General features: G+C 39.6%; 1 protein-coding gene across 1 annotated transcript in view; it reads right to left on the bottom strand.

The window, feature by feature from the left end:
- Nucleotides 1–26891, bottom strand: part of thsd7aa (thrombospondin, type I, domain containing 7Aa) — a 124188-nt gene that overhangs the window by 49233 nt on the left and 48064 nt on the right. Inside the window, exons 2-6 of the mRNA XM_056257589.1 lie at nt 24326–25271; nt 19468–19716; nt 15550–15731; nt 5666–5821; nt 2619–2822 (exon numbers count right to left, since the gene is read on the bottom strand). Coding sequence (XP_056113564.1) covers nt 2619–2822; nt 5666–5821; nt 15550–15731; nt 19468–19716; nt 24326–25271 — 1737 coding nt within the window. The remainder of the gene's footprint in view (nt 1–2618; nt 2823–5665; nt 5822–15549; nt 15732–19467; nt 19717–24325; nt 25272–26891) is intronic.

Consider the following 26891-nt stretch of genomic DNA (forward strand, 5'->3'; position numbering starts at 1 on the left):
GCGTCTCTCACCGAGGAGCGGACGCATAAAACGAGGAGCGACGACAGTCCAGATCGAGAGAGGAACAGGCCTGATTTTATGGTGTGTTTTGTTTCTGTTGTGTGTGGCCAGCAGTGAGGGGCTGCTGGCTTATACTTTTGTTTTGTATTTGTTTATTTTACTATTAAAATGTTTAAATGTTCGCCGATTCCCGTCTCATTCTTCCCACAACAACGAACCCCGTTACATTGGCAAACTCATTAGCGAATTACTCCTCGTTTGTATTTCTTTCTATATGGTGAATTATTGCATGATACCTGTATGTTCCAGTCAGAACAAATGCGGTGCGACACTAGGATTGTTCACATCACAACACAAACGTCCGTGTGCTCGTCTGATCCAGAGATTTCGTCCAGGAGAAATTGCGATCGTTGAAATTCTCTGCAGCAGATGGACTCTGTCCGTAGCGCACAGCGAGAGCACACGCACCAGCAGCCCGCCTCAGCTCGAGCCAGTCCGGGCTCCTCGTCCGCTTCAGTCCGCCTCAGCGCGAGCCAGTCCGGGCTCCTGTGCTCCTCCTCAGCCTCAGCTGCTCTTCACTATACTGCAGCTCGTAAAGATAGCCACGAACACCGGATTCGAGCAGCAGAATTTCAAAATCCTCTTCTTCCATATCATGTTTAGTTTCTTCCGTCATTGTCGTAACTTCCTATCTCCACAGCGCTTGTCAGCTTAGCTTCCAAACAAGATGGCTGATATTGCTTTCTGTATCTGCAAGTGAAGTCCCACCCACTGATCTGTAATAGGTCTGTAGCGTGAGTGAGTCCCACGCCCTGAATAAATGATGAGCTTGTGTTTGTAGTCTCTACACTTTTCAATGAAATGGGACTTCCTGCTTTTTATGACGCAAAATGACGATTTTTACGTCATAAAAAGCAGGAAGTAAAACACTTAAATCCTTATTTCTCCCATCTCAGGGAAAAATAAAGGAAAAATCCACGATCATTACAATATATGACTGGGTTTCTAACAATACAAAGCTTAATGCAAATGGGTGAAGTGTTCCTTTAAGCAATATTAGGTTATTTGTGCTTTATGTTCTTCATGTTTGTTTGTGTATGCTACCATTCCAAAGTCTGGGGTCGGTACAATTTTTTATTGTTTTAAAAAATAAATCTTCAGAAATCATTCTAATATGCTGATTTGATGCTCCAGAAACATTTCTTATTATTATCAATGTTCTGTGGAAACTGTGTTACATTTTTTCAGGGTTCTTGAATAGAAAGTTTAAAAACAACAGCATTTATTTGAATTAGAAATGTTTCGTAACATTATCAATGTTTTTACTGTCTGTTTTGATCAATTTAATGTCAAAAAAAAAAAAAAAATCTTACTAACCCAAACTTTTAAACGGTAGTGTATTTATTTAAAAAATGTACTTGTTTGTTGTTGTAGAATAAAATGTTCACGTTCTTTTTCATTAAAATTTAAGAACATTTTCATTAAAATTAAAATAAAATGGTATGGAGATGGTGGAGGATTTTATGGGGGTTGGTATAAAAATATTTTTGAACAAGTAAATTTTATTAAAGTGCTTTTTCGAATATTATCTTTCATGTAGTGTGTAATATAGATGTTTGTGAAAGTAAAAGGTCAGCAAAAATTTTAAAGATCAAAGTGCACACCAAATACATACAGTCATTGTATCCTAAAATAATGAACTGATTCTGAACTGCCGAAATATACAGTCGCTAATTCCAGTCTTACTTCCTACATGGGCCATCTGACCAATCAGAGCAGAGCATGCTCTCGGAAAGGAGGGGTTAAAAGAGACTTAATTATTTATTGAAGTGTTTCAGACACTGTGAGAAAAGAAGTGATGCTTCAATGTATATTATCACAAAATGAAAGTGTTTTTTGACCTTGGATGCATGTAAACCTATTGCATGAGACCTCCAAAACAAAATTAGGAACCTTTAAAATAGTATAATAGGGGCACTTTAACAAAATGCACATTATAAACAGATGTCCAAAAAACAGACGTTAAAGCAAAAAACGTTTTACAAGTATCCCCGGTGTCCTCTCTTTCAGTATATTGAGGCATCAGTGTCAGCTATTGGTCACAGATCCAGGCATGTGCTTGTCCCCAGGTAAACGGTATTTTTCTCTGATCTCACAGATGGTGCTGGTGTTGGTTTCCCTAGCTTCTTTGTACGCAGTCAAGCCAGTAACATCCAAAAGCTATTGGATAGTTTCGTGCCTTTGGGATGGTTTGACGGTAGACCGCCCAGGCACATGTGGCTTTGTGTTTAGAAGACTAAAAGGCAGAAGTGCCACTTCTGATTGCTCTGAATTTCCCCTCTGGCCACTCTAACAATAGAGAAGTCCACCCAGCCGCCTGTGCAAAAACAGCAATTACGGCATTGGGCATGAGTCCAGAACATAAGCCCTATGGAAAGAGTTCAAGATTGGACCCAGCTGTACGAGAACAAAACAATCTGGGTTTGTTGCTGCATTCGACACAGTGCACGCCTGGACATGACCCTTAAATAGAAAATCTATTCAGGCAAAGATTTTTAATTAGCTTGAATAATTATGAAGGATGGAATCAGTACCATGAAGGTGTGCGTATCACTTACCGTCACTGTTGATACACTGTACTTGTGGGTTCTGGGTTCCCGGTCCGCATTCTTTGTCATTGTCAGGCACACACTCCTCCAGCTTCACCAGCAGCCAATCATAGCAACTGGGTTCCTCACAGGGAATTGCCTCAGTCAGGTGGGGGCAATTCCCTGTTCCACCTGTGGGCTCATTTATGATTCTCCTTTTCCTCAGTTTGAAACCTGTTGAACAACACAGATGAGACTCAAAGTCATTCTTGAATAAGTTGACTTGACATGATTTAGTGAACAGTGTAAGTAATTAATTTGTAGATGTTTATCAATTCAAATGACTCATAATATGCAGTTTGCTTGCTGTTGTTTCTTGCAAATTCAACAAGCTTTCGCCTTCACATAATTCCAAATATATTTGCCATTACAGGTAATTATAAAAGACAATATTATATAGAACAATTTATACATGACCATTAAAAAATATGGTGTCAGAAAAAAAAAAAAAATTGTATATACTTTTATTCAGCAAGGGCGCATTAAATTGTACGAAAGTGGCAGTAAAGGCATTTACAATATTACTAAAGTATTCTATTTGTGATGAATGGTGTTTTGAACTTTCGATTCATCAAAGAATCCTGGCGAATTATGGTTTCCACAAAAATAGAAGCAGCACAACTGTTTTCAACATTGATAATAAGAAATGTTTCTTGAGCATCAAATCAGCATATTAGAATGATTTCTGGAGGATCATGAGACACCGACGACTGGAGTAATGATGCTGAAAATTCAGCTTTGCCATCACAGGAATAAATGACAAATTTTTTTTTATAATGTTTTACAATATTACTGTTTTTACTGTATTTTTAAATCAAATAAATGCAGCCCTCGTGAACATCAATCAACAGACCAAAATTTTTGAATGGTAGTATATATAATATATAATTTTTTATAACAATCTTTATGGAAAATTAAATGAAATAATATAAACTGGGGTGCAATTTGTGGACCGAGGAAATCTGCTAGTCGACACCAACCCACCACTTCAACCCAACTAATCAACTAGTTGATGCAACCCCTTGTGTTAGCCCTCTTAACGGTCACAGTGTGTTATTGCAAAATCACCCTAATATTACATATTATTATTACCCAATATTATATATCGGCCCATTAAGTGCGCAAGATGACATAAATTACTGGAGCAGCTTATCATAATGAATATTATTATTCTTCCCGTCATTATGATTGCTTTTCACCAAAGGGACTAATGCATTCAGCAATCCATTAATACAGAAGAAGCTTTGACGCCAGGGGTATTCCCATTCAAGGGCAAGGAAAGGGCTCCAGAGAAATAAAAAAAAGGGGGGTGGGAGTGGGTACTGGACTCATGACCAGCGCAAGGTCACCTACATGTCCCATGCCATCACCCTCCCCTCTCTGTTGGCCTATGGTTTAATCCACATTGCTGTCTGGGGCCGATAAGGTAATATGGGAGAGGGGGGCCTTTAGGAGAAAGCTGGAGATGCCAGTGTTGTCCCTTCCTCTGATTACTTCTGTCCCGCTCTCTCCTTCTGGCTTTATTTAATCAGAAGGTCAGTGTAGAGCTCATTGATGATGTGTAAGAGGATTGTATCACATTCTGTCAGTCAGCCCGGAGGTGTCTGATGGCGTATGCTGCCTCTGTCTCTTTATCAGACAAAAGCAGGATACTGAGTTTCATATGAGCCCCTGGCAATCAAAAAAAGACAAAAGCCACAGCCATACAAAAAAAACGCATGGGTCATCATCACCTCTAATGTGTACACTGACATATTATTTGGGGCTTTAGGTTGAGATGTCACGGGTAATTCATACTTTATCTCCCATCAGGCTTATTTTTGCAACTTGTTCAGGCTATAACAAAGATTATAGATATTTTAAAAAAGAAACAGTCCCACGGTTATAATAGCATCAATCAACATTCGTCACTTTGTAAAAGGCAAGACAGCTGTGGATTTGGTTGTTGTGCGACATCATACCAAAGAATTTGGTTCAAATTTAATTCCAAAATGTGATTTGACAATATTTTAAATAATGTTATATTATGCTTTATACTTTATTTTGTAGAGAAGCAAACAGAAAACAATGATATTAAACCTGAATTAAACCCTATTTCTGTATCAGACAAGTGATATTAAAACTAAGTATAGATAGATGAAATGTAATCTATATTGTAAAAATAAAAGATTGTTATAATGTTTGAGAAATAATATATATATAACCACACACACACACACACACACACACACACACACACACACACACACACACACTTATATCTGTGCCCTAATCTCCCTGAATAATGAGGGCCCACATACTGTAAAGTGTGTACAAAACGTGCAGAAGCCTGCCATTACAGCTATATGGCATGAAGTATGAACTGTGGGCATTTGAAAAGAGTGAGTGGAACACAGATTCAGAGAATTCATCATTAAGATGCATGGTGGAGAATTTCCTCCCATCCTATCCTTTTGAGCCGCTTCATTAGGGAAGAGTCAATATGCATTAGTCATGGCACGGGTCGCTGTCCCAGCCATAATTAACGAGAAAAGCAGCCAGCATGCCAGCACCTTTGCTACACCAGTAACATTCGCTAAACCGCCATCCTGCAAATCTAGCAGATTTGGTTCTTTCTAAAGACCATTTGAAGCTTGTGTTAGTCTCTTTGAAGACATCTAACCCTTGATTTGTTTCTCTCTTTTTCATGACATGTTTTCTTTTTTCGTGGGTTCCTTTTGTTTGCCGTTCCCTCTACAATGCTCCTGGTTCATAAACCTCGGAGACAATGAATCTTCTGCCCCAGTAGGCGGTGATAAGTTTATGGCCCGGATGCTGATGGCGCAGATAGAGGTGAGAGGTGGGGCGGTGTGAGTTATATGTTGAAAGGGTTCCCGTACACAATTCATGTGATTTACAATGAAAGAGGACGTTTTATTGAACTGTTCTGTTTTAGTGAGATGGGTGAAATGACTGCTACCCATACAAAACTGTAAAAGATGGAGTGGTCCAATAGTTCAAACTAAGATTGTGCTCACCTTTCTTTGTGGACTGATCCTGGCAGTTTTCAAAGGTGCAGGGCCCCCATGCGCTCCAGGAGGACACCTCACACTCCACAGGACAGGGAATTTGGCAGAGCTGGGTGGTGTTAGGAGAAACGCCCAAACACAGGTCACTGTTCACTGGCCGCGAGGCTGAAGAGACACATAGACACACATTATACAGAGTCCGTACAAAAATACAGTAGATGTACCTCATGTGGGAGAAGAATATGCAATATACACACAAGTGTATTATTTCAACGGCTTGACATTTCAGCAGTGGCGAATAACAGTCACTCCTACTAGACAATTTGGTGGGTTGAATTTTATATAGAATATATACATTTTTCAGTTGTAATCTTTTAAAAAGACATCTGAGATAATAAACTGTGCAATGTAGTGTTGTAAAAAAAGAAATATATATATATATATAGATTTATTTGATACATATCTATTCTGAAATATCTGAAACACTTCCAACTCCTCACATTTTCAGCAGAATACATTAGCAATACCAGCTGCGCTTTCTTGCATAATTTTACTCATTCCCGCAGATTTTGTGCTCACACCCAAAGTGTGCGTACATAAAGCCACATCTCAGTACTAAATTGAGTTATTTTTTGCTACTTATTGTGCTTAAACTGTCAAACACACACAAAATAATGTCAAAATGCCGGTCTTGGCGAGTGTTCACGCAAACACAGTCAGTAACACAAAGTGCTAGGTGGCTAGTAACTTTGGAAAACCACTAGCCACAGTGGGTAGTGAGCAATAAAACTTTTGTTACTGTACTTTTTGATCAATTTAATGTGTCTTTGCTGAATCAATTTGATGTGCCGCGGTTATAACAGTATGATCAAATATATTCCTGTTATACTTTTTTAATATTATTTTCTTTACAATAAAGCATAAATTATCATTTAGTGTAATATAATGTAAAAAGGATGGGGGAATGGGTTCGGGAAATTATGCAAGCTGGACTCAAAGTTGTTTTGCCCACAAAAGTAACTAAAAAGGTAATGTGAAGTATTTCAGGCAATATAGACACACGTCCTCTTCCTGGCAGATTCGTGACATCTATAGTTGATTGGAACTTAATTATTGCCCTGGTGGTCAAAATCGGGATTTTCAATCCTTTAGCTATTTTTCTTACAGCCACTTTCTATTTTTTGATGCTCAACAATCTTTTGATGCACATCAGAACTATATTCTTTGGTTTTACTCATTGTGATTAAGGGGATTTGGCCTTTGTGTTTCCTCATATTTAAACTCCTGTGAAACAAGAAGTCATGGCTGGACAATTTCATGTTCCTAGTCACCCTGGTATGCTAAAAAAGGTAAACATTAATGGAAATATACTTCAGAGATATTTTACTCATAAACAATTCTAGGGGTACCAATAATTATGGTCAACGTGTTTTGGAGAAAAACATTTATTTCATAAGGTGATTTCCCCCCCACTTTCAATTCTTTTACTTCAATGAAAGGTTAAATTTTTGCCAATTTTTTTAATAAAAGATCAAAAGGATAAACGATGCAGATTTATTTTTTACAGCCAGTTTTGATCATATTTACCAGGGGTGCCATTAATTCTGAGCACGACTGTAAGTGTATCTAATTGTACATGTTTTGCAAGACATCTCCCAAGACCCCTTTTGTCCTTGTTTTCTTTTTATCTGTAACAAGCACTCAGTGTAAGTGTGTGTGCAGCTCACAGCAATAAGTGACTTTCTGCAAGGTCAGTGCATGAACACATCTGCCGTCGATACCCTGCTTTGACGGATATTCTCTTCATTCACATGCAAATTGCTTCGTGTCCAAAAGGTGTTCGCTGTGCGCTTTGAGCCATTTCTAAAATCATTTGGTTAATACATGTGTGTATGTAGGTTTTCAGTGTAAGCTAAGTGATTGATTGCATGGCCAGTTGTGGAGTCATTAATGATTTATACGAGCTTGTTTTAAACAGAAATTAAAAAGGTTTTGCGAAGTGCTCCACTGGGACAAACATCCTTTGAAACGCTCAATTTAGCAAGCGGAATTTACTTCCAAAAGTGACACGTCAAAAAAAAAAAAAGTAGTAGCTGTCAAATTGACAAAATTGATTGGCAAAAAAATGTCAAATTGACTTGCAAATGCAAGTTCCCTTATTCCCACAAACACACTTGTCTCTATGCTCTCTGTATTTGTTATTAGGATGTGATTGTGCTGTTGAGGTATTGAGGTGGGCGAAAACCTGTCTGACTTCCAGTCCCTGTTAACCTAGTCTGATTAATGACCCTCTCCTTGTAGGTTGACCTTGTTCAGGTGGCACAATGCTCACTTGGAGGCCAGATGGTCTGCTGTTTGCCCACCCAGGGTTTCCACGGCCTAATTATGGCACCAGTATCCCATCAGTCCCTCTGTCCGTCTGAAAGCCGCCAACACATTCACCTGTTTGCATCACCACCATCATCATCATCATCATCAATAACTCGGGCCTGCCTGCAGGGCAGTGCTGCATGGATGCTCTGTGAGAAAACCAAGGCGTTGAATATCTCATAAAGATCCACGACGGGGTGCGACATTGATTATATTCCGTAGAGCGACAGGGCCGAGCCGAAACGAATGAACACTGTTGTTGTGTTCTGCTCTCTGTGACTGAGATGTGTTAATGGATAAAGATTGCGACAGCAGCTGCTTTCCACTGTTTTCTAAATGTCTGAAGCCACCCGCGGGGAGAGGAAATCAAGCACAGCTTCCCCAGGCCCGAGCAGCCGAGCAGGAAGCCGGATGGGAGAGAGGAAGACAACAAGCTGCTTTTTGATATGTAAAATGCATACTTTGTGCTCATTCTGGCATTCATTACATGGGTTTAGGAATCCATAATCCCAAAATGATTGAAAATGAATTCGGAACGCAAACAATGCTTACATATTCATGGGGACAATATATTTCACCGATTCTTCACAACTGACTACTGGCAAAACAAAACATGAAAATGGAAAATAACAGGTTAGGAGGGATTGATATGAACTCAGAGATGTATAGGTGTATCTCCTGCTTTCATTTCTTCATCCTTAAATTCCGTTTAATATCTGTTAGCACCATCAGACACAAAAATAATGTGAAATAATCATTATTAATACAAACAAATCTAATGTTCATATTAAAATGCATTTTCAAACTGTTTAGACCCACATTAAATGAAGGAATCTATCTAACAATCCTGAATAATTCCTCTATAATTTGTGATTTAGTTGAAAAACTTAAATACAAATATCTAAAAAAAATCTTATTTATAAAAAACTTCTTAATTAAAAAATATGATTTAAAAATCTATACACACACATATATATATATATATATATATACATAGAAATAAATACTACAATAAACTGACCAGGGATACGCTTCCCATAGAACAACACAACTTGCACAATTTTATCTATTCTAAATGTCTCTTGATTTCTTTTTGTCCCATTATTTTTTACTCATTTTAATGTTCTTGTCAACATGGAAAAGTGGATCGGCTTGCTGTGCGCAAATTTTTTTTATTGAAAACAACATTGGCATATATTGTGTTCAATTTCACACTAACATTCTCACTTGGAGAAAATAATCTCTCACACAATGTAACACTGTCCATCAATAAAAGGAAATAAATGAAATAAGTGAAAGAAATACTGACGAGGTCCTGATATTGACGAGGGGGCGGAGAATTCGCATCAGCTGTGTGTGTGTGTGCTTGGCCATCATCAAGTGGTATTTCAGACTGGACGTGCTGCGATGATGATAGCTCAGTTCACAACACCAAAACACACAGATCACTTTGGTCTTGTCAATGGAACCATTTGGCAACTTTTTAAAAGTTATCTTTCCATTCAGAATCTTATTGGCATCCATTTCGGCGTCTCGCGCTCGTCATCCACTCAAAACATAACGTTAACCAACTATTTGGCCGGCTCGCAAGCCCAAACAAGTGTGAGCGGCGTGCCTGTTGTTTTGTTTCAGGTCTAGCTAGATCCGCTTGCGCTTTGGTCGACGAAGCAACAAAACGTCCTCGCGTGGCACAAGCCATTGAAATGAATGGGTTTCATAGCGCAGCGCCGCGCATGCCGCGTCCTGTTGCAAAAGCATGTGAAAAAAAACTACAAAGTTTGCTAGGCCAAAAAGACCGTTAATCGCGCGATAAAAAAATGACGCCGTTAAAATGGGTTTGCGTTAACGCCGTTAATAACACGTTTAACCGACAGCCCTAATATATATATATATATATATATTTTTTTTTTATCTATATAAATTAAGGGGGAGTAAGTGATATTGTGAGGTAATTTTTTTATAAAATAATAAATCAAATTCCTCATTGTAAATTTCTGTAAACAAACATGATGAGTAATTTCAAAGTGGACATGTTGCTGCTTTAAAAACTAATGGCAGGTAAAGTTGTGGGACATGGCTCTATTAAAGGTTCCTATGTACTGGCATCACATATGGCACTGGAATAGCCAGGGTCCAGGCAAACATGGTTGTCCGATTTCTACACAGGATTTAGCTATGATCCCTGGAACTGAATGACCAGATTAAATCTGCTTAAAGCACAGAGTGTCTGTCCTTGAGTAAACCACCACTCCTGATGCTCTCATTGTCTGGAATTAATGTATATAAATACCTGTGAACTATTTCAATGGCCCAGTGGCAAATCAGTAGGAAATGTCCAATCATGTGGAGCTTGAAATTAAATCCTTTCAAATCTGTCTGCAACTCCCAGAGGGAAAAGTGCCTGATTGATTCTTCATTGATTAAAAGGAAACCAGGTAAATGATTAAATAAAGTAGGGCAGACAATCAATTAAAATATAAACTAAATTAATGATGTGATACGCAGATTAATAATCAAATTAATTGCAATTAATTGCATATAACAATATTTGCTGAGAGGGATGATGTGTAAAACAAAGAAAAGTGCATGAGGCAGACCTGGCCACGGTGTGGAAGAGCTTGAAGGGTGTATGTGTGTGTAATGGTATTGTGTATGTGTGAGAGGCAGTGCAGATGTTCTTGCACTGTTCCTTTTCTTTCTCTCACACAGTTCTTCCATCTGTCACCGTGTTCCTCGTCAGCGCGCCAGGCCTGTCACCTCCCCCAGGAAGCAGCAGTCAGTGCCATGTGCCTCTCTAAAGGCCACTTTACGGATGGGATTCCAGCACTGTCTGGAAAAACCTCCTCGCGGGCAGGAGGGCTGGAAATCATAGGTCCTGATTCACCAAGATCCACAACAAAAGATCTAATGCAATCTAATGAATTGCTTGAGCACTTTCTGGAAAAAATTAACAAATAGCCTCAAGTGCGAAAATAAGTAAATAGCCCCAAGTGTTAATAGGTTAATCAGATCTATATTTAAAAATCTAATTTTGCATGTTGTAACAATGCGGTTCACTTGCTGTTCTTACTAATGTGGTGATTTATACGTATACACTACCGTTCTAAAGTTTAGGGTCAGTAAGATTTTTTTTAAACATAATAATGCTGTTGTTTAGCAAGGATTAATTAAAGTTATAATTTCAAGACTTTTACATTGTTACAAAATAATTTGATGCTGTTCTGGGGAAAAAAAGTATCATGGTTTCAAAAAATTTAAGCCGCACAACTGTTTTCAACATTGATAATAATAAGAAATGTTTCTTGCGCAGCAAATTAGAATAGATTTAGAATGATTTCTGAAGGATCATGTGACACTTTAAGACTGGAGTAATGATGCTGAAAATTCAGCTTTGCAATCACAGGAATAAATTACATTTTAAAATACACTCACCGGCCACTTTATTAGGTACCCCATGCTAGTAACGGGTTGGACCCCCTTTTGCCTTCAGAACTGCCTCAATTCTTCGTGGCATAGATTCAACAAGGTGCTGGAAGCATTCCTCAGGGAGTTTGGTCCATATTGACATGATGGCATCACACAGTTGCCGCAGATTTGTCGGCTGCACATCCATGATGCGAATCTCCCGTTCCACCACATCCCAAAGATGCTCTATTGGGTTGAGATCTGGTGACTGTGGAGGCCATTTTAGTACAGTGAACTCATTGTCATGTTCAAGAAACCAATTTGAAATGATTAGAGCTTTGTGACATGGTGGAAGTAGCCATCAGAGGATGGGTACATGGTGGCCATAAAGGGATGGACATGGTCAGAAACAATGCTCAGGTAGGCCGTGGCGTTTAAACGATGCCCAATTGGCACTAAGGGGCCTAAAGTGTGCCAGGAAAACATCCCCCACACCATTACACCACCACCACCAGCCTGCACAGTGGTAACAAGGCATGATGGTTCCATGTTCTCATTCTGTTTACGCCAAATTCTGACTCTAACATCTGAATGTCTCAACAGAAATCGAGACTCATCAGACCAGGCAACATTTTTCCAGTCTTCAACTGTTCAATTTTGGTGAGCTCTTGCAAATTGTAGCCTCTTTTTCCTATTTGTAGTGGAGATGAGTGGTACCCGGTGGAGTCTTCTGCTGTTGTAGCCCATCCGCCTCAAGGTTGTGCGTGTTGTGGCTTCACAAATGCTTTGCTGCATACCTCGGTTGTAACGAGTGGTTATTTCAGTCACTGTTGCCCTTCTATCAGCTCGAACCAGTCTGGCCATTCTCCTCTGACCTCTGGCATCAACAAGGCATTTCCGCCCACAGAACTGCCGCTCACTGGATGTTTTTTCTTTTTCGGACCATTCTCTGTAAACCCTAGAGATGGTTGTGCGTGAAAATCCCAGTAGATTAGCAGTTTCTGAAATACTCAGACCAGCCCTTCTGGCACCAACAATCATGCCACGTTCAAAGTCACTCAAATCACCTTTCTTCCCCATACTGATGCTCGGTTTGAACTGCAGGAGATTGTCTTGACCATGTCTACATGCCTAAATGCACTGAGTTGCCGCCATGTGATTGGCTGCTTAGAAATTAAGTGTTAACGAGCAGTTGGACAGGTGTACCTAATAAAGTGGCCGGTGAGTGTATATTAGATATATTATGTTATTTTAAATTGTGATAATATTTCACTGTTTAGTTCTGGTCTCTATGAAGCCCCTCCTTCTGAAAAGCACAATGTGCTCTGATTGGTCGGCTGAATCAGTGTGCTGTTATCCGTCAGCCGCTTTGAGTGTGTTTCAGAAATGTCATGCCCCTTACCATAACTGCGAGTTTCAACACACTACTAACACAACTCAACAAGGCATCGCCCTCTTTTTTTGCGTATGCCTCGGGCAGACGTTATTTAAAGGAACACTCCGACTTTTTGGGACTTTAGCCTATTCACCTTATCCCCCAGAGTTAGATAAGTCCATACATACCTTTTTCATCTCCCTGCGTGCTATAAGTCTGTTTGACGCACCCACCGCTAGCCTAGCTTAGCACAAAGACTGGATGTAAATGGTTGCAGCTAGCATACTAATCCAAATAAGTGACAAAATAGCACAAACATTTTCCTATTTACATGTTGTGATTTGTATAGTCACAGAGTGTACAAAAAACAAAGTCACATGAGACACAGACATATTTTAACCGTATAAATACTGGGAACTATATTCTCTGAAGGCGAAGCACTGCTACTTGGGCGGAGTGATAACCGCAGCACCTGAGACGTGCCGTGGTGAGGAGCAGAGAGTTCGTTCAGAGTTTGGGTACGGTACGTCTCAGGTGCTGCGGTTATCACTCCGCCCAAGTAGCAGTGCTTCGCCTTCAGAGAATATAGTTCCCAGTATTTATACGGTTAAAATATGTCTGTGTCTCATGTGACTTTGTTTTTTGTACACTCTGTGACTATACAAATCACAACATAAAAATAGGAAAATGTTTGCGCTATTTTGTCACTTATTTGGATTAGTATGCTAGCTGCAACCATTTACATCCAGTCTTTGTGCTAAGCTAGGCTAGCGGTGGGTGCGTCCAACAGACTTATAGCACGCACGGAGATGAAAAAGGTATGTATGGACTTATCTAACTCTGGGGGATAAGGTGAATAGGCTAAAGTCCCAAAAAGTCAGAGTGTTCCTTTAAATGAGGAATATTGTGACGTATTCATTCCCGGAAGAAAACCCAAGACTACAATGGAGGGAGTTCAGAAACAGTGACACTGATATAGAGAATAACTCACTTTGTGCTTTGTACATTTGTAAACCTTTTTCATGCTCAAACAGCAACATTACAAACTAAAGAAAGTTAAAAATGTAAAAAAGTAAATTAGGTCATCTTTAAGATCAAAAGTTACAATTAGTTAATGTATTGTGAACTAACATTAACATGATCATTTTTATTAACTAACATTAACAAAAGTTAATGAATGCTGCAAAAAAAATATATTGCTCAAATATCTAGTTCATGTTAGTTAATACATTGACTAGCTTTAACAAATGAGACCTTATTGTAAAGTGTTACCTCAAAAACTGACTACACAGACTATAAGATGCCTATTTTGCTCATTTGTAATACACAATCTATTAGTAGATATAGCTTGGACATTTTTTTTTTCAAGTTTGCACATGTAAACTTTAGTAAAATCACGGATTAACTGTTAAATACACTATTGTGAATTGTAGCCCATATTTAAATGTCTAATTTCAAAAGGCAAGCTGCTTTCTGTGTGCTTTGTCTTCATGTCTGTAGTGTGACCAAGCCATACCAGCCAATGCCTGCTTGAGGACAGCTGTGGACATTTGAATATGTTCCCTGAGAGGTCGGCGGTTCATCTCTCAGAGCAGATGGCAGGGGAGTTTCTGTGTCAGTCCGAGAGTGAGCGCGGGCCCGGCACCAGCATTGGCGCACGGCATGAGGTGCTGGCATCTCTCTGTTTCTGTCATATTACTCTAGAGAGAATCTGTGTTTGGGTGTATCTGCACCTGTGTGTATGTGTGTGACGGCATTAGCATTTAAATTCCACAGTAGCTGCCTCATTAATTTGTATGGCTCTGCCTTCTTTATTCCTTAATTTCCCCCTAGTGATCTAATTTCAGCCTTTTAAAAAGCAATCCAATTATATGTTGGCTTGAGTTGTACCACAGTGCAAACATCAACTGATCTTTGTCTAACAGCTCGCTTACAGGCGCAAGTCTTTACATGGGCTGTGGAGCCAAAACAGGAAGGGGATTTACCAAACATAACTTCATTCATGTTTATCATCTTAAATCAATACATGTTAACAAGGTACCATCTGTACCACCAATTACATTACCAACTGCAGACTGAAGCTATGAAGTCTACGAGGTGGAGATGTGTCTACCATCATACCTTTGATTTGAAAATGTATTCTTCAAATAGATACCCCAAGGGCCCCATTTTAATGATCCAAGCACATGGTCTAAGGTGTGCGTAAGGTGCAATAAACCAATCAGAGTCTCATCTCCCATTCCCTTTAAAAGCCAGTTGCACTCACGCAATGATGGATTCGCTATTTACATGGCGGAATTTGCAAGCAAAAAAACTGAACGCTTCTCTAGCTAGGAAAGGGATCTGCTCGTGCGCGAGGTTAAAGCCCGCGAGCAGACCATCTACGGGACAAAGTGTACGCGCGCTGTGGACCCACCCATAGGCGGATATTACTAACGCGCTCTTTAAATAACAAAAAAAATTCATTGCGCCATTGACTTTAGACCAGGTTTCAGTTGATCAATGGTGCAGTCTATTTCAGTTGCCTCAAAATAGCAATGCGCCAACAATGCGCCTGAACACACCTCGTTTTCAGACCAGCAGCCCATGGGCGCACAAATGGGCGCAAATGCATTTGCTATTTAAACAACGTGGCGCAGGACGTAAAAAATTATTGCGTCGCACCTGGCGCCGCATCGCGCTGGGTGTATGATAGGGCCCTAAGCCTCAGTGAAACAGGGGGTGAATTTGCTAGTTTTGTTACCGTCTTTGTTCTTGAGGGAGCTGAGGTTAGACGAGGTTTCGGTGGGGGCTTGAACGCAGTAGACCTCTCTGGTTTGAACCCCGCCTCCACAGAGCCCTGTCTGGTTGCTCCGTCGACGGTCCTGTTGGCTGAGCAGCACGTCCACCCTGCAGTCGCTCCACTCTGTGGCTCTCCAATTATACCTGTGGAGAAAGAGAAAGTGTTTAATGTCCTCTGACGGATAGAGAATTGGAAACAGAGTGAAGCTTGTGCTTATTCCTTTCACATAAAAATAAACTGTACTTTGGTCTGTCCTTTTGGAGTTATAAATACAGATGATTTTAAATAGACCAATCAGAAGCCGTGTCAGTCAGAATGTGCACTAAGGTCATGGCTTTATTGAGCTTCATTGAGTTTGATGGCTTGGCTGCTACTTTCTGATTTATGTTAGCAAAAGAACATCAGTGAAAAAGCATCAAAAGCTGAGCTATGGATGGAAATGTTGCAGCATTAGAGAACAACCATTAAAAAAAAATAATGACACACCCAGTACTAACTTGAATGCTTCATTTTATTTTTCCCGTCCTGATGAGACATCCATTTTGAAATATTATCATTCATGAGTGCATTTGGATATTAGCTTTCATTAGATTATCAGAGAGAAAAGTAGACCAATACATTATAAAAAATAAATGTCTATATTGAATGTAAAAAAGCATTTGCTGTGTTTTGAATGCTGGTCCATGGCATGGGTTGCTTCTTAAATTCGAAGTTAAACAGAAGTTGCGATAGTTTTCTTCCCTATTGTGACGTATATCCAAGTGAAAAGGCTTCTCAAACAAGAACAAATCTAGGTCCCGCCCTTGCGCCAGTAAACAGAGATGGAGATGAGAAGAACTGTTGATGCAAGAGGGAGGGAAGGGAATATATATATATATACACACATATACATATATCTCTTAAGTAAGCTAAAGCACACACACACAGACACACATATAAATATATGTACTAATTAAATGATATGATGCATAAATTAGGGGCAAGTTTAGTGTTGGCTAAAAAGGAAAGAACTTCCTCTTTATGTTTGATGTTTGATCACCATTTCTTTTCCACATGTGTCTCGCTGATCAAAGCCCGAGGGCACGCTTTGGGGGAAGTGCTGGTTGTGTGTGTGTATGTGTGTGTGTGTTTGTGCATGCGTGTGCGCATTTGTGTGCCGTTGTGTTTAAATGTCAAGTGACCTTCAGTATAACAAGTCCTGCTTTCAGCTTTCAAAAGAGTTCAAATAAGGAGAGAAAAAAGAAAGGAGAATTAAAAAAATAATAATCTTGACCATGAACATGCACTCTAGACTAAGAAGTAAATGGTCCCTTTCTTAGCTTATGTAATGTAAATGAAAGATTATGAAACATTCATTTCAGTTTTTGAATACGACGAGTCTGATTTTAAAACCAATAGAGAATTACTGTTGACTTTCCATGGTAATGGCTCTCAACCTTTTTTCCCAGATTCAAAATGAAGTCCATTTGACCTCACAAATACAAAGCTCCATATTCATGAGCTGTGAGTCAGTGTGTATTTAAGTGTGCTTCTGACAAGACTGCATTCAATATTTTGTTTTGAGGGCCTCACTTTCCATTTATGCACCATACTTGAGCTACATGTAATGTGCGAAATTAGAAAGGTTTCTTTTTTAGGATTCTCTTTTTGGATCCTAGAATGAGTAATGCACTGCAAAACAAATGTTAATGCACCATGGCAAAGGAGTATATATATATATATATATATATATATATATGATTGGAAATCAGGGTTATTCCACCAAATATTGATTTCTGAACTCCTCCTAAGTTAAAACATTTGTTTTGTGTTGTTTAAAAATAAATATAAACTTTTTTTGGTCTGAAAACATGACATATTTTGTTGATATTTTGACTAGTTATAATTTCTTGCAAATACACTTACAGGCCATTTAGTCAGGAACACATTGCTAGTAAAGGCCTGGAGCCCCCTTTGCCTTCAGCACTGCCTTAACTTTTTGTGGCATTGACTTAACAAGGTGCTGGAAACATAGATTTTGGTTCATATTGACATGGAAGCATCACGCAGTTGCTGCAGATTTTTCAGCCATCAGAAGATGATACACTGAGGTCATAAAGAGATGGACATGGTCAGCAACAATACTCAGGTAGGCTGTGGCGTTTAAACGATGCTCAATTGGTACTAAGGAGCCCAAAGTGTGCCAAGAATTGATGTGCTACACCATTACACCACCAGCAGAAGCCTGAACCATTGATACAAGGCAGGATGGATTCATACTTTCATGTGGTTTCTGCCAAATTCTGACCCTACCATCTGTTTGTTGCAGCAGAAATCAAGACTAATAAGATTAGGCAACGTTTTTCCAATCTTCGATGAGCCACCGGTGTGATCTTCTTCTGCTGTTGCCCATGTGCTTTAAGGTTGGACATGTTGTGCGTTCAGAGATGCTCTTCTGCAGACCTCGGTTGTAACAAGCGTTATTTGAGTTACTGTTGCCTTTCTACCGGCTATTAGCCTACAGAGTCACTTAAATCACCTTTCTTCCCCATGCTGATGCTCAGTTTGAAATTCAGCAAATTGTCTTGATATGTCTACATGTCTAAATTCACTGAGTTACTGCCATGAGATTGGCGGATTAGATATTTGCGTTAACGAGCAGTTGAACAGGTGTACCAAATAAAGTGGACAGTGAGTGTAAATGCTCTAAATTATTTTATTTATTTTTTAATTTAGAAGAAATGTTGTCAGTAGTTTACAGAGTAAAATTACTTCAATGCATACATATAAGTTTTTTTCCTAGAGCTGTATATATTTAGCAAAAAAATAAATAAATAGTAGCTTGAATTTAATTGGAGCTACATGACAATTTTGCTATAGCTTTCCCAACACTGATTCATACGGAATCATACAACATGATAGTGAGTAAATGATACAGAATGAATTATCCCTTTAAGAGATTTACGAGATGCTTAACAGTGGGTGAATATTAAATTTTAATAGTTACAAGCCACTTGGCCACCTAGATCTCACTCTGGGGGGACGTCTGGGTCATAAACCCCTGCTGTAAAGGATTCTCAGTGACAGCAGTGAAAGCACAAGTGGGGTTTGGTGAGAGGCACGGCAGGCACACACTGGGTCAGCGCTACAGGAGCATCATTCACCTCCATCAAATACACCTCCACTCTGGTGAGATCCAGTGCAGCGAGGTGATGAGTGATGGGGAATGGACCGGCCCATCTGTAGGGAAGATCAGATTAGACAGCGTGTGGTCTGTCCTCTCAGACATTCACTATTCATCAGCTCACCTCCTCCAGGGTGGCGCTGTGCCAAACCAACAACCTGCTACCATCTCTCCATCTTGCCCAGCAGGACCCACCCTCACTCCCCCCTTCACTCCTCCATCTGTGTTTTAACAAATTCATGCTATACGAAAGCCATCAACAGATGATGTCCATACAGGGAGACTCCTTTAAAGGTAGGGTAGGCAATTTCAGTGAGGCTAGCAATAGAGAGCTAGCTTTTAAAGCATAATATCCCATCCTCCCTTTAGAGCGCCTCTAGAGCAAAACCACGCCTCCTCCAAAACACATGAGCTCGAACAGCACACAGCAAAGCGTCACGAGAGATATAACGAAGAGTATAACGTCACAGGCTTCAATCTCTCACAAATTACGGTAGTTATGGCGTGAAGCGCGGCATAAGCTCGTTGTTTTGGAAGAGGAACTGTAAAAGCTGGCTGCTGTTTTGGCGGCGGTGCTCAGTGACCGACGTATGTCTGTTTATAGAACCTTTTCTTCTAAAAGTGGAGTCATTGACAGTAAATGCTTAATTTGAGATATTAGATCTAATATAAATTTCATGATCCAAGCACTGAAGCAGAATGGATGAAGCACTTACACTACACATGGTGGGATTTCTTCTCCTTGAGGTGAACACTGCTCGCTCTCCTCCAGCTCCGTGCACTCGGCTCCTCCACCCACGGGGAACTGCTGCACCTGACGTGTGCGTGTGCGCTGTCCCTTACGCCCATTCAGATCGTAGCACTCCTTTGAGCAGACAGACCAGTCCGACCACTCGGTCACTTCACAGTCCTTAGGGATGACACAGGCTTGATATGTCACAGGAAGAGTCTGCTGGTTACACTGGCTGTGGGATCAAAGAAAAAACAAGTCTGTTATTGATCCAAGAATCCAATCTTTAATAAAACTAAGCTGCACATTCATGACATCTAAAAGATGAATGTATTTAACATCAAGTTAAATCTAAACAGCAGAGGAAAGAGATACTATTATTTATAGAGATGCACCAATACTAAATTTCTCCACCGATACCGATAGCCAATTATTCAGAATGACATTTGCCGATAACGGCTGTAAAATGCTGTAACTAATTATACAGGTAACCCTGTAGTTTGGTACATTGATATAATAATAGAGGTTACAATTAAAAACAGAGTCAAAACTATTATATTCCAACTGCTTTTATTTTCAGATATAATAATGACACTTTTTTGTATAAAACGCAGTTGCACATAAGGTAGTTTTCATAAACACTTGTCTTCATGACAAATTTATTGAAACATACATACATAATTAACAGTAAATAAGCTCCTCTCTAGTGTTTTCATAGCTAACTAACAAACTGTAAGCATTACTTTCCTGAGGTAAATGCGACGTTGTTTTACAAAATTCTGTATCAAAATGTATAGGCAAGACAAGTAGTTTGTTTAGGCATGGGTTGTATGGAATTACAAACCTGCGCACATATTTTCAAAAGCACATAACTATAGAATCAATTCTGAATGTGCATGTGAACGCCGTCAGCGTTAATCACAGGTTCGCGTTTAAAGTCTGATCATTTCGACGGAGGTAAATCAAAATTAACTTCAGCTGGAAATAACATTATTCAAGAACCGCTATAAAACCAAAACAATCTCTGTTACCTTAAATTGTATGTTTATCTCTGTAAAGCTGCTTTGAAACAATCCATTGTTAAAAGCGCTATATAAATGAAGATGACTTGACTTGACTTTTATTGACGTCTTTCTGTGGGTGAAACACTGATTGAGCAGTTTCATTTACATTTCGGTAAGTTGTACTGCTTCTTTAACAAGTTATATCATGAAGTTACAAGCTATATCCTTTTAATGTTCATGCATGTTTTTAACTTGTATTAAAGTGGAAGAAAAGACTCGGGCTCCGAGCTGCCGCTTGAACTGAGGCGCTACAGCGATGTCACGTCAAGCTTAAGAGCGTTAAAATGCAATTTATTGCTTGCATTTTTGTGATAAAATGGACATACTTTGAAAGCTGAGACTTTGTTTCTTATCAGAAGTAACAAAGCACACAGCTCTTGGACAGAATGCGCACAACAAAGAGCCTGCTTTAACGTCGCTATTTTTTTAAATGTTAATGTGCTGCCGCGTTAACATAAGACCATTCTTGGATAAGGAGGATGCCAATTATGTTGTTATCTTTGAAAAAAGAAAGAAAAATTATAGTCTTAAGCCTGACCAAGTTGCATTCAATTAATCCCATCCAGTTATTGTAAAACACTATAGATAGGCTACATGCAAAATGCCATAAAGATAATAATCTTAATACTGCTTACACTTTGACACAGCATCTCACCGGGAGTTTTCTTCATCCCTGTCCTTTCATTTATATTTCACTGCAGTCACTATAGATTGTGATTCAATTTAGATATGTATACAACTATGACTTCAATGGATTTTAATTAAGAGGCATCAAAAGCATGCGACGGCTTGGCTTTGGGGGTTGTTATGATTGAGACTGTGGCCCTCACTAGAGCTCCTACATGACAAGTAAGCTCGATCTCATTTGTCTTAATCAGTCAGATGAAGAAATCAGAGGCTTGGATGGTTCACAGATCACAGCATTGGTGTCAAAGGCTGTTGAATTAATACCAGGCAGAGGCCATTAAAGTACCTGTAAACTAAACTAAACTAAAACCAAACCTTTAAGACTCTATTTTAAGTTTTAGCCTATATTTATTTTATTGCCGCAGGGTGTTACTTCAACACCGTGCACTTTTGTGCTCTAGGGATGATGTTTATTAAAACTAACATATTTTAATTTGGCACTTTCTTTTTGTTATATATTTTAAACATTTTACCATGCCTTCATAATTATTTTTTTTTAAATACCTTAAAAGACTGGCATTAAAGCCAAAACATAATTTGAGATTATGTGCCCATGAAAAAAAAAAACAACAACAGCAGCATTATGCTACATTTTCCCAAAGCACAAATCAAGTCACTAATAATTTTGGTTGACTGACATTTGCCACGGAATGAGGTCTGATTTTGCTTTTCTTGTTCCTGACCTTGCTATTCCATACATTTGATCTGAGGTAGAACGCTGCATTAATGCGGTCATCAGAATCAGCTAAGCCTCTTTGGGGATTTCAGCCATCTGTGAAGTCAATGAGTAGCTCTAATGTACTGATCTGCCTGGGACAGTGTGCATCTCTCTCCCATCTTCCCGTGCTAATCCCATATACCAACAAAAACAGGCAGATATGACATGTCCCCGTTCTGACTCTAGAAGGGGAACCTAAGGTGAGCATGACAGAGAATGGTTTGCTTCTGAAAGCCTGTTCACAAAAAGTGGGTGATGAAGGACATGTTGCTTTGCTGAAATTCACTCAGAAAGTCTAAAGTTGCTTGTAGTGATATTCAAATGTCACTTGACAATACCTCTTCAACTATAGCAGATTAAAAGTTTCACCATGTGAGACAGAATGAGGACATGCATTGGAGATCTGTGAGATTTCTCAATCAAACGGAACTTCAATAAAACGTTCTCAATGACAGGCTGAGCAAACATAATGGAAACCACTTGCCGCAAAAAGGCCATATTATAGGTTGCATAAAATTACTTGTATTGCTTAAAAATGATAGGAAAATGATGAGGGACATTTCTGAAGGAAAATGACCATTAAATCTTTGGTTTATGATGATGCAATTACATTCCGGGCAGGCAGTTAGTACAAGGGTGATGGAATGATGGGAAGGCAATGGGCTTGGGCCATGATATTGACATGAGAGGGATGCTCCATAAATGAGATTTCTCTCTCTAGTTAGCCTATTACTGACTGAATCTCAGAAACTTCCTCAAGGGAAACTCCACTGCAAGAACTGTTTAAAATTCCATTTATCATACTCCACAAACCCCAACAGAGAGGGAAATAATAACATAGGGAGTCAGTCTTGGCCTAATGGTTAGAGAGTCTGACTGGTAACCTGAGGGTTGCGGGTTCGATTCTCAATACTTGCTTTGCTCAAGGGCACCTCAGTCATTTTCTGCATCTAACCCCCAAAACGCTGCCCGGCCGGCACCACAGCAAAAATTACTGCCCACTGCTCCGGGTGTGTGGGTTCACTACTCCTAATGTGTGTGCACTAACTTGGATGCATTAAATGCAGAGGACAAATTTTGAGTATGAGTTACCATACTTGACCTTCACATGTCACTTTCACTTTTACTTAGATTAAATGAGCGTTACAATTCAGATTGCTGGCATGTAGTGCATTCGCTGGAGTCTATGACTAAACAACATAAAAGCTAGGAATACATTTTAAGAAACATGCCACAGTTTAATATTAATAGGCCAAGGGATCTATAAGTTACTACATGTTTTTCTATGAAGCACCCTGTTAACTTTGCTAAAGCTGTAATGTGGAGAATATCAACAGATATCAACAAATAACTCGAGAGCATGTGTTAAAAATTAAGTATACATGTGCGGTGGTCTCTTGTTTTTTAAATGAAGTCTTGTTTGTACTTTTGCCTTGTGTGTATATGTGTGTAAAAAAGCATATTGGATGTCATGGAGTATGTGTTGGTGAATGCGGGCTTGACATATCCCTGTGGTCTAAAACAAGACATTAGTGTCGCCTCTGTGCTCTCTTCTACTTTCTCACACATGCACAGGGACAGAAGACGGAGCAGCTTTCACACGATGAGGAGAGAAGAGCAGAAACACTGGAGGTGGGAAAGAGGCAGTGTTGACATAATATCACCAAGTTGATAAGGTCAGTGAATCTGTACTTATGCTCTCCCTTAAAAAAACAATAAAATGAAAAGAAATAAAAGATCACAGTTCTCTTCCCTCTGTTGATATATTTCTGTTAGGTCTAGGTAAAAACATAGATTTTCTGTTTAATCTCGACCTTCACAATATTACTGTTTTTACTGTATTATTGATCAAATAAATGTAGCCTATGTGAATATAAGAGACTTTTTACATAAACAAACATTCATGACCCCAAACTTCTGAACAGCAGTGTATACATTTTTACAGGATTAGCCGAGATAATTTCTTTTATACATTAAGCAAAGTTGACAATGTTTATCACTGTGAAGCGCTTTGATACAATCTGTATTGTAAAAAGCGCTATATAAATAAAGGTGACTTGACTTGACAATGCAACTAAACGATACCCAAATGAACTGAAATTAAGTAAAATCTAAATGCATCAAAAGTTTGTGAATCAGAACCGAATTAAAAAAATAAATATCGGTACCCAAGCCTTAGATCCTGTTAATATCTAACTGCCATTTAATTTATAAACAATTGATCAAATGTTGATTGCAATAGCTTCTACTACACTGCAAAAGTAAATCAGCAAACCTAAGCCAATTCCCTGCACAGAATGAAGCCTCTAAAATAATAACTTCATAACCAAACCAAACTGTGCATGAAGACAAGAGATGAAGAAGAAGAGGCTGACCTGAACTCCGCCGTGCTTCCGCTTCGGTGCACACACGTCACCTCCCGGGTCTGATAGCCCACCTGCAGGTCCCAGAACTTCAACCCCTGGCGGTTCTGACGATTCCTCGTCCTCTTATTTTTGATGAGCTCCCGGGTCTCAGGGTCCCTCATCTTCCCCTTTGCCCTCGCCCTGTCCCTCACACGTTCTCCTTTGTTTTCCTTCACCTCCTTTTTCTCTTTGTTCTTGCGTCGCTTGCCCTGGCGCTCCTGCCTGGCTTGCCGGTCCCGTTTTGCTTTCCGTTCTCGTTTCGGCTCTCGGGCTCCTTGGGTTTCCCGTGCCTGTCGTATAGGTGAGGTGGTACAGGGGCCCCAAGGTCCCACCCTCAGGCTGTGCAGGCTTTCCTCGCCCTCACATTGGCCTGGCTGGCAGGTGCTGAACTCTGTGAGGTTGGGGCAAGCCGAACCGCCAAAAAGGGGCGGGGCTAGAACCAAACGCAAACGGTTCTGCAAGCCCATCCCACAACTCTTGGAGCAGGACGTCCATGGGGAGAACTCGGACACCACACAGTCGCGTGGGCACGGGATAAGGCAGGCCTGCTCTAACCGTGGCTTGGGCTCAAAATACTCGCAGATGGCATCTTCCGCAGACACGCCATCCGATTTGTGCACGCAGCCCACTTCCCGCGTCTGGATGCCCTCTTCGCCCCGAGTGCATACCGCTGGCCTTGGCACGCCTGCACTACGCATAGACACCGGCACACACTGGTTCCAGGCCCCTAGCTGCCAGTCGTACAGCTCTTTGTGCCAATCGCAAACCCGGAAGCAGCTCTGTTGGTTGCTGGGCCGCTCTGACTGCTGGCAGTTGGTGTGTAACGTGGTCCAGCCCTCGGAGTGGGCACACCATACTGCTCGGCTTTGACTTCCTCCCGGACCACACTCGTTCCCCATGCATCTACCCCATGGCCCTAAAAGAGAGATGAAGATGAAAGAGACAACTTTATAATTTAGCATAGCGATAGAGTCAGTAGTCTTGAACAGATGTCTTGATTGGCACTCATGTTCAATATCCTGATCGCATCCTCTTACACTTCCTTTGCAAGTCATAATTAATGTCTGCAGCCTACATGCACTTAAGACATTAAATATAGCTAAAAACAGGACATGAGCAGGAGGAGTCAAATACCCATTGCCTGAATCAATATTCCGGTATTCCCAGGGACTATAATTCAAAACACTCTAGGGAAGTGCAGTAGTGAAGACAAGCTGATTTTACTGATGGATTTCACAGCATGCAAGAAACATCTTTGTGGTCACAGGGAGAAGAAAGAAAGAAAAAGAGATATTTAAAAATAAATATTTTTCATGAAATATTAAAAATGTGAATATTGATAAGAATATTTATAAAAAAAAAAATACATTAATAATAATAATGAGTGCACAAAATGTACCTTTATAAGTACCTTAGCTTGTAACGGGCAGTATTCTTAAAGGGACAACTTTGTACATTATCTACCCATAAAAGGTGCATATTAGTACCGTAGAGTAGTAATAAGTACCCACATTTAAGTAAGCATGGCTATTTTTTTAATACTGAAATTCAGTTTGACAATTTGCTGAGGTTACGGATATGAAGGAATATATATATATATATATATATATATATATATATATATATATATACCAAGTGATGAAATGTTATATTGCATCTCTATTTTCATATTTTTAATTTCCATGATCTTTTGTAACCGTCCCCTGAGGTCATTTCATTTGATCTTCTCACAAAGAATATTTTTTTAAAAGCTCTCTGACTACATTATTTCATTGTATGTTCTGGTATCTTTCTTATAAAGTGCCTGGGTGGGCACTTTATAAGACAGGGTAAAGGAGTGATTTATTTCAGGGAAATGAAGGCCATTTGAAGCCCTGCTTTATGACTCCACTTGATAAAGACAAGATAGTACGATGTAAATGTCAACGGAAGAAGCAGTGTGCTGAATTAGCCTACAGCTGCAACCACAAGGACCAGGTCAATACAGATCGATACCGACCACAAGAACCACTTCGGATACAATAGACAGAGCCACCATAAACTGAATGACCTCAAATGCCAGAAAAATATATTTATACACCGCATGTATTCACATGTGCTCTTTTTTTCCCCACCGTTCCAAATACAAGCTTCTGATTTAATAAAAAACTAGCGGTGAGTAGATTTCTGACTTATTCCACATGCAGTTTGTCACATGGTTAGCCACTGTAAACTCCAATTTTCTGGGGAAATCAAGAGCAATTTGATTTTGAAAGCAAGAAGGAAGATTAAAATTCCAAACAAGTGAACAAGTCTGCAGGTAACACTCAAAATACAATCACTGGCTTAAGTTAAATCAAGCATCTGAATCATAATATTGAATACAAATAAAAGTTTACAATGTTTAACTCTCTATTTTTCACAAAGGGCATCCAAAGTAAAAAACAAAAAAACAAAAAAAACATACATTTTCTCATAATATACATTGCACCATCACCATTTTTTCTCACAGTCTGAAATGGTTAGATCAAGGATGAGTCTCTCCAAGCCCCTTTCC

This window comes from Rhinichthys klamathensis, unplaced genomic scaffold (genome assembly GCF_029890125.1).
Source record: "Rhinichthys klamathensis goyatoka isolate OS25496 unplaced genomic scaffold, OSU_Roscu_1.1 h1tg000140l_1, whole genome shotgun sequence".
NCBI lineage: Eukaryota > Metazoa > Chordata > Actinopteri > Cypriniformes > Leuciscidae > Rhinichthys > Rhinichthys klamathensis.